The sequence below is a fragment of the Protomyctophum parallelum genome (assembly GCF_964188405.1).
Source record: "Protomyctophum parallelum genome assembly, chromosome: 13".
NCBI lineage: Eukaryota > Metazoa > Chordata > Actinopteri > Myctophiformes > Myctophidae > Protomyctophum > Protomyctophum parallelum.
In genome coordinates this window covers 33,976,821-33,990,238 of record NC_139708.1, presented here as the reverse complement: position 1 = coordinate 33,990,238, position 13,418 = coordinate 33,976,821, and the positions used below count along the sequence as shown (strand labels likewise).

At 43.2% G+C, this 13,418-nt stretch overlaps 1 protein-coding gene across 1 annotated transcript in view; it reads right to left on the bottom strand.

The window, feature by feature from the left end:
* Nucleotides 1-13,418, bottom strand: part of mgat5b (alpha-1,6-mannosylglycoprotein 6-beta-N-acetylglucosaminyltransferase B) — a gene marked incomplete at both ends in the record, with an annotated part of 88,966 nt that overhangs the window by 51,696 nt on the left and 23,852 nt on the right. The window contains 4 exons of the mRNA XM_083779981.1: nucleotides 2,081-2,245; nucleotides 4,635-4,802; nucleotides 5,720-5,793; nucleotides 10,987-11,096. Coding sequence (XP_083636107.1) covers nucleotides 2,081-2,245; nucleotides 4,635-4,802; nucleotides 5,720-5,793; nucleotides 10,987-11,096 — 517 coding nt within the window. The remainder of the gene's footprint in view (nucleotides 1-2,080; nucleotides 2,246-4,634; nucleotides 4,803-5,719; nucleotides 5,794-10,986; nucleotides 11,097-13,418) is intronic.

The following is a 13,418-nucleotide window of genomic DNA, read 5'->3' as shown; positions in this document are numbered from 1 at the left end:
GATGTGGGTTAAAGTCCTATATGAGTTTGTGCTTTTGATTGTTTCATATGTCACCCCGTCTACACCACTTGCTTTATAATTGGGTAAATTGTCGATTACCTTTTTCACCTCTTCTTCAGTGAAATGTGCAGTGTTTGGTAGATGCTCTGGTTCACACACACACACACACACACACACACACACACACACACACACACACACACACACACACACACACACACACACACACACACACACACACACACACACACACACACACACACACGACAAAGGCTCTGAACCTAAAGTGCAGGCCAGTTGAGGGAATGTAGAACGACTACAGAGGCCAGTTCTAGCATACAATACTCACTGAAAAGAAATGTTCCTATAAATGTCAACAGCTAAAGTGCACTAAAGTAAATTAATCACAAAAAATACCAAGTCTCTTTCATTATCTATACGGAGGGTTTCATGGAAAACTAAAATTGTCAATCTAAATTCCGGCGTTCTGATGTAAAGACCAAATATGGCGTGGCAAAAAAATACGCTATGTCGTCCGTGTATTTCTCTGCCAAATGTTGACTCGAAAACATGTGAAACGATGCGTTTGACACGAAAGTTCCCCTTCATCCCCGAGACTGTAACCCAATTAACACTGTGGATTCCACTGTGTGCTTAAAGTCATTCAGTCTTGAAACTGCAGCTGAACAATCTGCATGGTTGAGCGCGGGAGATGTGGCAGCAGTTCTGTGTACTAGCATGGCATCTGGGCATGAATACACAACGTTAATACCTTCCTTCCTGCCTGCGTGCCTGTTTTTTTGTCTGCTTGAGGAAGGCTTTTATCATTTCACTGCAAAAAATATACTGTACAGTATGAACGAAATCAAATTTGAATGTTTCCTGGGGTTGGAGGAGACAGTATTTCACATTTTACTGTCTGTTGGATCAGCAGAAAACACTTTTACTCCTGGTTGTTTTTCTATTTATTTCCTTTCAACTTCACTACGTGTGACTATGTGTCAGGGGGTGGGCGTTGCCTGTCCCCTTTTACGTTTGCGCAGTTCAGGCATTCAAATGCTAATCTGGTGGCTTACCTGCCGACGCAGCACCAGAACCTGCCGAGGCGATAGTGTCAGTGCCACCACAACGGCTCATTAAAGCCAATAATTCCTTGATATCTAAAAGTGGCAGCAGTAGCCAGCAACCAGCAGCAGCGATACCCAACGAAAAAAACAATAACTTTTTTCCCCCGCTGCGGGGGAAAAAAAAGGGGTTCTGTCCAGTCTGCCATGAAACATCTGCTCTTGCTGAGCCTATTCCTGTCTATAGCCTACTGATTATAGTTTTTTCATTGCTATTGCTCTATTTTCAACAGTCAGACTTCAGTCAGTCATTCAGTCAGTCAGTCTGTCTCAGCCTGGAGATTAGTCTACAGAGTGTAGTTAATGGACAGTGACCATTACTGTCAAGCTGCTCTCCATTGGGAACATGAACAAGGAGTGAGTGAGTGAGTGAGTGAGTGAGTGAGTGAGTGAGTGAGTGAGTGAGTGAGTGAGTGAGTGAGTGAGTGAGTGAGTGAGTGAGTGTCAGAGTGAGTGAGTGAGTGAGTGAGTGAGTGATAGTGCACATTAGCTGTTCATAACATTCATTTCTTGTGACACTACTACACAGTAAAGTCCCCATTGTTAATTTATCCACTGTAACTCAGAGACAGAGATTATACGAATGTTATTACTTATTTCATTTTGTTATTTTGATGAATAAAATAATATTTTAACCAATGTGTCCATACACATTGGTTAAATACCTACTACCTACTGTACAGTAGTAGCCTACAATTACAGTGGTTGGAGATGGTCTCCATACACTTCCATTGAGAACTGTGTGTGTGTGTGTGTGTGTGTGTGTGTGTGTGTGTGTGTGTGTTGGGTACTAGTTACTGACTGAAACGTATACGTGCACCATCTCTCCTAGCCAAGCAGAAATGGTGCCTGAGCGTGTGTGTGTGTGTGTGTGTGTGTGTGTGTGTGTGTGTGTGTATGTGTGTGTGTGTGTGTGTGTGTGTGTACAGACGTGTGTGAGCATTTACTGCACTGACCCTCTTCTGCTCTCTGTGTTGGCTGCGTAGCTTGTCATCCAGCCGCCGGGCCGCCGAGGCCCACTGCGCCGCCATCCTCCGCATTCGTCTCTTCATGAAGCTCAGGGACTCTTTCCCTGTCCCCACCTGCTCCAGCAGAGCCCCGATGTCTGAGCGCAGGGCAGCCTTCAGGAAGCAAACAGCAGGTGGAACAAAAATCAATGGCACGCACACGGCTGCAAAACTCACCTGTCAGCTGTCAGAGCCATAAATATAAAAGACTTATGACGGCGGCCAGAGCCCAGCGGCGGTCGTTGATGGTCGCTCTTTTTGTGAGACGACCTTTGTCTCTCTCTCGGTTTCTTTCTTCAAGTGGATTTGCAGCACAGCTCTCTGTGTCATACGCTGTCATTTGCTCGGGCCCCAAGGCTGCCTGAGGTCGTGCACATAAAAAGCCTCTCTCTCATTCCACCTCTACTGCTCTCTGATGGTGCAATACTGTGCAAGCACGTGTTAAGTGTTAATGACTATTGTAACTCTGTCCTTACTGTCCTACCGGCATGTGCACTTAAACCTCTCCAATTGATCCAGAATGCCGCAGCATACAACCAGCCAAAGTTCTCACATGTCTCCCCCCTCCTCCATTGGCTACCGGTTGCTGCCCGCACAGAGTACAAAACAGGTCTGGCATACTAAGGTATGGCACCCCCATATCTTTTTTTGTTTTTAATAATATCTTTTATCCCACGATTTTGTAACCCATTTCTCACCCCTGTGTCAATTATCTAATGTGATCCTGGGCTCTACACACCATCCACCAACCTGGGGAGAGCAACGGACTTGAACTCATGCTTCCATCATGCATAAGTGTCCAAGTCGCTCCTTTACACCTGACAGGGGGGAGTTTCCCTGGTTGGACATAGCGCGTGGAAGGAACACGTTATTCCAACCAGTTCCTTCCCCTCCATCAGGCGCCCCGGCTGGCCAGGGGGAGGCAGTTTAGAGACCAGGATTACTGCATGTTTTTTGTGAGGGTATACCTACCCTAGGGCACACAGGGAGAACATGCAAACTCCACACAGAAAGGGCCTTTCGCCAACCCCGCCCCCCATATCTTCTAAGTCTGATCAAACCACCACAACAATCAGAACTGCAGACTCACTCCCAATCTTCTGGCGTAGTCTGAAAACTCACCTCTTCAGACTCCATCTTAGCACTTAGCACTTGCACTAGACTCGATGACGTTACAGGCGTATGCAAAGGCTAAACTTATGTACTTTAGAATAGATATTATGTAGAGTTTGTAGACATAGCACTCTATAGTGTATACTCATTTTCATTGTACAGATATTCTACTGTTAGCTTGCTTATGATCCTTGGTGACTATGTATTTGACAGATTACCATTTGTTGTTCTTACTTAAATCTCTCTGGATTATGAATAAATGCCTACATTGTATGCAGAGACGTACACCGTACACGCACGCACGCACGCACGCAGTATATAGCCAACATCTCTACAGTATCTTGCTGGCTCTCTCTCGCTCTCTCTCATATCTATATTTGGCGCCTGCACTTTTCTCCATCATAAACACACAAATCCTGACACTCTCCCACAGACAGAATCAATATGCAGAACTGTACTTTCCCCCGTGCAGGTGAATCATTGTTCGTGAAGGTAGCCAAAAAAGAAGCTATCTCCCCCCCCCCCCCCCGAGGGAAAGCTGTAGGATTAGTGGCAGTGAATATAGGCAGCTAATTAGAATACACGGCAGAGCAAAGTAACGACTGCCCAGCGGGCCGGTTGGTGTTACAGTGCTCCAGGGAGGAGTATGGCTAACTGTGGGGGGATACAGTGAATACATTGAGACTACTGTACACAAAAACAAACAGGGCCAGCGGCATTCAGAGACAATCAGAGGCAGAAGCCGTGTGAGTGACACGTCCTGCATGTGTTCTCCCGGGAGATGGACAGATAAACGAGTGGTAAAACATGGGAGGATGATGAAATAACAGCTATCGCTGCTTTCTGATTGGACAGGAACACCAAAGGAAAGAAAGGAGCTGGAGTGGAACTGAACGGATGCTCCGCTGGCGACGTTCAGACACACTGACTGCATTACGTGACTAAAGCAGCTGTGTCTGTGTGTGCGGTTTTTAACTCAACTCTATCAGCAAATTTATCAACACACTCAAATCCTTAACTAAAAATAAAAAGTATGGAATTCGGTTAATTAATTTAATTTAATTTAAACCCTGTCTCTTGGGTGGAGGATGAATGTGGTTACCTGTCTCTTGGGTGGAGGATGGATGTGGTTACCTGTCTCTTGGGTGGAGGATGGATGTGGTTACCTGTCTCTTGGGTGGAGGATGGATGTGGTTACCTGTCTCTTGGGTGGAGGATGGATGTGGTTACCTGTCTCTTGGGTGGAGGATGGATGTGGTTACCTGTCTCTTGGGTGGAGGATGGATGTGGTTACCTGTCTCTTGGGTGGAGGATGGATGTGGTTACCTGTCTCTTGGGTGGAGGATGGATGTGGTTACCTGTCTCTTGGGTGGAGGATGGATGTGGTTACCTGTCTCTTGGGTGGAGGTTTGTAGGTTGGCACGGCGGTCTGGTTCCTCCAGGCCAGCGGGGGGCAGAACCACTCCACCTCGCTCAGGTACACGAGGAAAGAGCAGTCCGAGCCGTCCACGCCGTAGAAGGCGTAACAAGGGTCCGAGGTCCAGCGCGCACGCATCCACTGGAAGGCCAGGTTTCCATGCCAACAAATTAACATAGTTTCAGTTTAATCTCTCTCACGAGTGCTGCATACATCACAATTATGTGACTTAAACTGTTGCAGTCGACTGAGGTCGATATCAAGCTCAATAAAAGGTTTCATTGGTGAGGGGTTTATGTGTTCATCCCTTATGACCTCTTGTTAATGTGGTCAAATTGGTTCATAAAAACTAACGTTGCGGCCAGGTGAGTTCTTTTTTACCACTACAAGGCTGTGCTGCAAACGGCGGCACAGCCATGAAGGTCATGGTAGATAGATACTGTATTGGCTGCTGCTGCTCATTGGAGCGATGCATCAACACGGCCACCATTTAAGTCAAACTCTGGATACTTGTATGTCCGTCTATTAAGGAAGGAGAGCTCTCCGTAATTAAAATCATCATGACTTGCTGAATTTTCAACCGATCTTAATGTGGCTTGGTTTGGTAGTATGATAAAGGATTGGTCAAATAAATTAAATAAGCCCTTTCAAACCAAAACACTTTCTTACTTAGTAACAGTAATGCTCACAAAGCAGAAAAAGGTTTGTCTCCATATTTCTTGCAGTGGAGTTATTATATGGCAAGTTGCTCCTACCAATATGGCAGCAACGTTGACGCACACTTGCCATTTGGGGCAAATATTCCGTCGTAGCCCGCAGTTCACCTCAATTGTAATGAAGAAAGAATGGACAGTAGATGGCTCAGACCCTCATGGCCCTAGTGGCCGACTGGCCGTGCACTTAACACGTAGCGATATAAAGCCTGATTTATACTTATTACACTTATTTACACTGAGCACAGCAAAGTATAAATCGAGGGTGTAAGAGCGCCAAAGGCAAGGACAGTTTGAGGTCTCTACGTCAGGTAATTTGGAAATGATTATGCGGTGTAGACTTACGTCCACCTTGCTGGGGCAGTCTGGGTACCGGGGGTTTTTAGGAATATCACACTGGCCTGATGCTCCATCCCTAACTGACAGAGAGAAAGACAGCATTATGAGTTAAAGTCTCACCCTATAACACACAGTACTGTACGTTGAATAATCCACTCATGTATAACAAACAGTAGCTTTAGGATCAGAAAACACGGTAGCCTTCGCTACATTGTCCTTAAGTGCTGTGGGAGGTGTGAGATATAGTACCACAGATCTTTGACAGGCTTTTTCTTAGCTGCTTTATCCATTTGAGAACTTTAAAATAAGTTCTTCTTCATTATTATTATTATCTTCACTATTTTCAGATTCCATTTGAAAGCTATACGATCTGCACTTTCATAATCTGAAAATTCACTGAACAACGAGCGTGCCCTTTCACATTTGCTTAAAGTAATGCTCTATTTAATGAGAAGTAAAGTGCAAATAGAAATAGATAATGAATAATATTAACGCATCAGGTTACCTACCCTGTGTGAATGTACGATATACAATTATACAATTCATCATTATGCACCAATATTAGGATAATTCACCTAAGCTCATTATACGTAGGTCCCCCAGTGTTTTTGCTCCTCTAGTCTACATATATCTCTTACAGTAGGTGAACTAAGCTGATCAACTGTACTATCTGTTGTTGCTATCTACAAGCTCACAAGGTTGTGAGCTTGTAGATAGCCAAATGGTTGTCCCAAAATAGGGAACGCTAACTTCGCTAAGGCTCATGTGGTTAAATGGTATAAAAGGTAGGTGGCTAGCGCACATCCAGTTCTTGTCTGGTGCTGGACTAAAGTAAATACAATGAAGAGAGGAGATGTGGTTAAATGAACATATATATATATATATATATATGAAAGGAGCCATGAGCACACAATATAAGTACTGTACAGACATGTGATTTAGAAGAATTAAAACAATGGGAGGGGGTGTTGTTGTGGTGCATTAGGTTTCACAAGAAAAAGCTGATTAGCTGTGAGCCTTGAACAGCCACTCAACTACAGACTTCATTTCAGATTTCAAGTGATTTAGAGGACTAATTAAAAACACTCAGATTTCATTTTCGGTTGTTGTTTTACTTTCTGTGTAAATAAATGCCTAAACAATAAACAGTTTGAACAGGTTAATACTCGTCTGAACCGCCTGCAGGATGTCTTTCTGTCTTTCTGTCAGAACTACAGCAGCATTCGGTCGTTAAGGCGGTGGGGGTTCATTAGGTATGTTCTGGGGCCAGTTAACAAGCTCATCTAAAAGCCCGGCCTGCCCTGCGACCCAGCAAGGGCGCTGGATACACAATGCCATATGGGCGTGATTAATGAAATAATCATTAGATTTGTCACTCTACCTCGCTTCCTTCTCTCCACTGATCTCCTGCCCGACTGCTTTCTCTCAATACCTCTGCCACCCTCTTCTTCATACTTTTATCTTTGAACCCCCTGCATCTCCTTTTCTCTCTCTTTCGCCTTCCCTTCGTCCATTCTCCTCACTATCCGGCGCTTGGTGGCCTAATTAAAAGGAGCGGCTGCTGTCCCTTCCACCGGCGTGCTGCCAAGCCTCGCTGAGCACAATCACAGGCGACAAATTAGCAGCCATTCTGCTCGATTACCATAATAATGACAGCGCTCGCACTAAAGGGCGCCAAAGCTTGACATTGTCAAAACGTAGCCCGGGATTAGTCAAGCTGGTAGCAAACACAGGGAATCTCTTTGCAACAAAGTTGCTTTATTTGATGATTTCAGGGGGATTATTTCATTGATGAAAGCGCCTGTGTCTCTCTTGACAAGACATCATGTTCTAAACGTGTCACTTAAACGCAGTGCCGCTCAGCAACGCATTGAATATGTCATCTCTGTCTGATGCATAGGATGGACTAAATGGATTGTATTTAATGAATGCCATTTCATACAAGTGCCCAATAAAGACATTGGTCCTGATTCTTCAAAAACGAAATGCGCCAGAGTGTAACGGTGACGGAAACAGATATCGTATTTATCCGTCCGATCAAGCTACGTTGAGATGACGTGTTATTCAGAGAGTGGTGTGTACCACAGGTGCGCTGGCGTATCGCAGGTGTATGTCATACTGAAAGCAGCGGGTGCAAAGTGATCGGAAAAGCAACCGACAACCTCATCTGCATTGATCCACGCCCAATTTCATACCATAAAAGGCTTCAAGCATGACTCAGCAGACAGCAGTTTGTCTGAGATCACAGCCGCGGTCACTGCTATCCAAGCTTGCAACGTTGCGTGCTCCGCTGAAGCAATATAATTATAATTTATTTAATTAAGTTCGGGACCAAGGCGGGTGCTCACTCACACCTTTGCAGAGGTAAAACATATCCGATATTTAAAATATGGATATGTCAATGCAAAAGTCGTCTTTTCAGAGAGAGCGAGAGAGAGAGAGAGAGACGAGAGAGGGAGGGGGGCTGCATGGGCCCTCGACACTGTTGCGCGATAAAGAACAGTAGCCCATACATTCATAAGTAAATATATTATAGGCCTGGGATCCTCTTGTCTGAAGAAATTATAATCCAGTGAGTTTATCCAGTGAGTTAAACTATTCTGTGTGTGGCATCCATGTGATCAATATCAATATACATTATTATAAATTCTGTCTGTCTGTCCGTCATGTTCACGAGTGGAGGTGAGCTGGTTTAAAACTGATATGACTGGCCGACTTTCAAACACGCTGCATTCATTAGGCTATAAATGTGGTCTTATATTTTTTATATAGGGCTAATTAGCCCTATTCATTTTCCAATGTGAATCGGATCGGCAGCACGCTGCTGTCTGCCCCCCCCCCCCCCCCCCACACACACACACACACACCGAAACAACGTTAGATTCGTACAGTGCAAAATGCAGATAAGTGTAGGCCTATGTTCTTATTATAATTGTGAGTTTGTTTTTTAACATGCAGTCCGCGAGAGCCGATCTACAAGCTCACAACGCGTTGCACGGTTGCACTGCGAGTAGCCTAGAGAAGGCTGTCCAGTGAGCAGCGCAATCGCGCATGGCATGCTATAGAAATATCCTAATAAATAAAATAAAAGGTGTCGGGGCTTGCAGGGGCAGTTTCCTTATGGGACTCTATAGGCTAACTTGCCTCTAGAATGCATGCAGCATACAAGTGCACTCGGCTTTTATATATATATATATATATATCGTTTTTTTATGTGCTGATCGACCAATATGTTGGGGGCACATGCCTACATATTTTATCTGAGATTTGGGGACTATTTATTGATTCAGCATGAAGACTAAAGCCTTCTGAATAAATCTATATGCAAGTGTATGCTTCCGCAAATTTCTCCGCCACCTAAAGAGGTGGCGGAGGATTTAGTGGAGTTTCCGACGAACCAAAGACAGCGTCAAGTTCACGGCCATTTTCATGAATTCCAAATTAATGTGGGAAATCCACGTAAATGCCTTTCCGCTAGCGTCACGTCAATATATAAGCGGAAGCGCGTTGAAGAATCAGGCCCATTGAGAGCAAAGGCTAATAGATAAAAGCGGACAGGCTCAGATCCTATTAACAAGACAGTAATTCATATACGGTAAGCAGGCATTTAACATCACACAGTGTAGTGTTTATGATAAGACAGCGACAAAGCACTGTGGTGATGATGCAGCGGAGGAGTGTTGCAATTCCACCACATGACATGAAGGGAGGATTATGTGAATGGTAATATGGCAGAGAGAAACATCTGTCATGTTCTATATGATTAAATAACAAATGCTAAGGCCAAGCATATAACCTCATGTTCAATGTATTCTGGAGTCAGACTAAACAGTACATGTACTGTAGTAAGCCCAAGGGGACTTGTTTCCATTGTGGTCCAATTCATCAAAAGATCATAAAATATTAAAGATGGATTTGTCTATGTCTATGGAGTTAACATTACTCTAAGTCTAAGGTCATACAGTATTCACACCAGAAAGCTTTACTGCGATTAAAACGAATCTTGCTGCAAATTAAGTGTGCTTTGTTTGGCAGGTGTGAAGTCTCATTCGAATCCTAATGTGCATCAAATAACCGCATTCTCCAAAAACGGAGGTTTCGCTTCGCTTCCAATCGCACAATTCGGTGCAGGTGTGAATGCAAATAAAGGAAATGAAGCAAACAATGTGACATGTGAATGATGAGGAAACACAGTTGGAGACGGAGAAGGCATATTTCACTCAGCGCAAAGAAGTCCCGTTACCGTGAATAGACATGGTCGAATGAGGAGACCGAAGCCCTGATCGAAATATGAGGACGAGAGAGAGAGAGGGAGAGGGGGGAGAGAGAGAGAGATAGAGAGAGAGAGGTCTAGTCCCTGACAGCACGACAGCCAAATTTAATTATTTTACTATAATTACGAGTATAATTTATGGGTAAAATCTTACCACCATAGATTTCACTGTGTAGTTTATGAATTGAACACATTGATAAAGGTCCCTGCTGCGTTTCCAATTGCAGCGGAAGACAGCGCAGTGTGAAGGCAAACGCAGCAAATTAAATATGCAGAATGGGCCATTCGCATCGAGTCTACCAAAGTATATAGGTGTGAATGTGACCTAGTACACCCCCAGGTTATAATATTCAAATATGTCTTCCCTGTGTATTTATTATTTCTTCCTGAAAGCTGAAAGCCTTTGAGTCAAAAGGCCCAGTCGAAATACACCACTTTTAGTGTCATCATAACCATAACCCCTCCCCCATTAACAGGGTGAGGCTTAAGTTCAGGTGGGTGTTGCTATGGTGAAAACAAGGTATACGTAATGAACTGGTGGGTGTGGCCACATAAGGGCACTCCATCTTTAACACATTAACACATGTCCAGTGATTATTTAGTCACAAGATCTTGTTAATTTAATACTTTTCATTGGTTCAATATAAAACCCACGGACACTCTAGTCTAAAGCTTTCACTTAAAAAATAAAAAATAGCAGATCTACAAGCTCTCAACATGTCACAATGTTACATGTTGTAGATCGGCTTTTCCTTTGTAGTATGACATAGTGAAAACACAAAAGGTTGATAAATGAAATACGAGGTTTCTGCTCAACAGCAACAGAACTTGTGTGTGCGTGCGTGCGTGCGTGCGTGCGTGCACAAGTCTTGAGGCGTAAAATGAGTTTGAAATGGATAGGGCTAAACTAAAGGCCTATCAAGACAAGAAGCACTGAAGCATTGCGACTAAATGGTGTTCTTGGATGTATGCGTGCGTGCGTGTGTTGCTCAAACTCTACCTCTATTACTGGCCATGCTGCGCTGTAGAATCTGCTCCACCCTCATGGCCATATCAGACATGTTCTGTGCTATGGCCTGGATCCTCTCCACTAGACCCATAGGCTGCATCCTGATCGAACACACACACACACACACACACACACACACACACACACACACACACACACACACACACACACACACACACACACACACACAACATTGAATTTGTGCAGTTTCAAACAGGTAAACTTCACAGAACATTTTGGAACCAAGCCTCTGACAGAACAGCAGACTTTATTTATTCCAGTCCTGGCTTCCCTCCTACAGCATTTGACCCGTTTTCATTTTGGCTTTGTCGTGTTTTTTCTTCCTGGACACATTGAAGTACATTGAACTAAGTGAAGGAAATGCTAATTGTGTGGAACTCGGTTGGAGCGTGAAATAGAAAAAGCTCTTAAACACCGCCAGACAAGTTATGTGTCGAGATAAAGAAAAGTGACTCGGCACACTGAAGCGAATCCCCAAAAGAAATGAGAAGCGAGCGCAATTAGGTTGTTAACTGCATTTGACTTTTGAAGGCCTGAAAGCAAAAGATACACAGTTGGATGTAGCAGACTTGACATACATTTCAACTGTAACAAAATCGACAAAACGTTGCAGCTAAAGGTCATAAAATGCTTTTAGCCTAATAACCCCCCCAAAAAAAATTCCCCCTGTCAGAGCAGACATTGAGTAATGAATTGAGTAATAAATGTGGCTATACCTAGTGCTGCTAATACGAAGTGCAAACACAGTGTTTTTAAATGACGCAATGGAAGCAATGGAATGTTTGAATGAGCTAATCTTGACGTTAAAATTAAGCTCATTTGCATATAAATCTACAGACAAAAACAGCCTGTCCATAAGATATGAACATAAACAAAGGGTTGTAGAGGCATGCTAATAACTCAGCAAACAACTTCAAAAGCATGTTTTTGGGGACTTCGGAGACCAAATTAACTTTTTGAAAAAGAGTATTGTGACCTTCAACAGTTTTAAGGCCCTTATATGTAAATTATTTTACTGTAGTCATGCCACCTACAGTAATTCATAATCCACCCTCCTGATCTGTGGTACAGTATAGTACAGCAGTAGTTCTCACACCTTTTCCTACCAAGGACCCCCACATTGATATAAATTAATAATAATAATTTTAATAAATTATGCAAAATATTCCAATATTTTCAAGATATATCTGCTATCTTTGAACAGCCACATTTAACTGGGAACCCCCTGAAACCCCTCAAGGACCCCGGGGGGTCCTTGAGGCTTTCAATTTGCTGCTTCAGCGATACAGAGAGCATTGAGGGACTAATCATTGCTCCTCCTGATAGATGCATGGAGATGAGGTTTAAAAATAATGGAGTATACATTACGTTTAACCCATTAAAACGAGTAAGCATCCATGTCATAGATATTAGCTATATATAGCACATTGGCTGAGTATTCAAAAATAGCAGATTTACAAGATCGTAGCGTGTCACATCGACATGCAACACGGACTTTCATTGACTCTCACACATTGCTATGCTCATATGAATCAACCTGACATTTTTTATTACTGAATTCTGGTCTAGGAGAGGTTATTCATGCATTAAAGAGCAAGACGCCAACCTAATTACTTTTTTAACAGTATACCAGGTTGGCAAACTATCTCCTGACTGCTGATCTCAAACTGTCTGTGTCTAGGGTCAGTCCAGCAGCTAGACTTATTAAACATGTTTTATCACCCAGCGGAGGCAGAACGAAGCCAATGAATACTGATAGCAGACATTTTATATCATCATTACATTTAAAATTTAAAAGCATTTGCTCTTTTTTGCAATAATGTTTCCTTAATAGGCCCATTGTACCCTTGGTAGACACGCAACTTAATGTTATTGCATCCCAGGGGGGTCCCCACAGGATTTTGAGGGGTCCCCAATGATAGTGAATTGTCAATTTATGGACTTTTAAGACTTTTCAATACCTAAAAAAAAGGAAAAAGAAAAAGACCATTACTGCATCAACAGTAATCAACAAACTTTATTATAAAATATTGGACAAAATTGTCAAATAATAAGAAAGAGGCAAGAATTGTGAAAATAGCCAATGGTAAACAAATTGGAGGGTCATTATGATTTTGTTTTGTTTTTTTTTTTGGGGGGGGGGGGGTCACAAACAGAGAAGGTTGAGAACCACTTAAATTAAATTCAGTCATACAGTGGAACCATAATGGTAAAAAGTACTGTACCATGTACTGAGCATTTTCAAAGGTAGCTTCTATTGTTCTTAAGAGGAGATTTTTCAGTGAAGTGTGAGGAAGAGGGCCAGAGGTAAGCGTATAGGAACAGTGATGTCCAAGAGAGCAAAGCACAGAGGTGTCAGACTGCTGCGAGAGGGAGACATTCCTCTCAAACCCTGAGCTAGT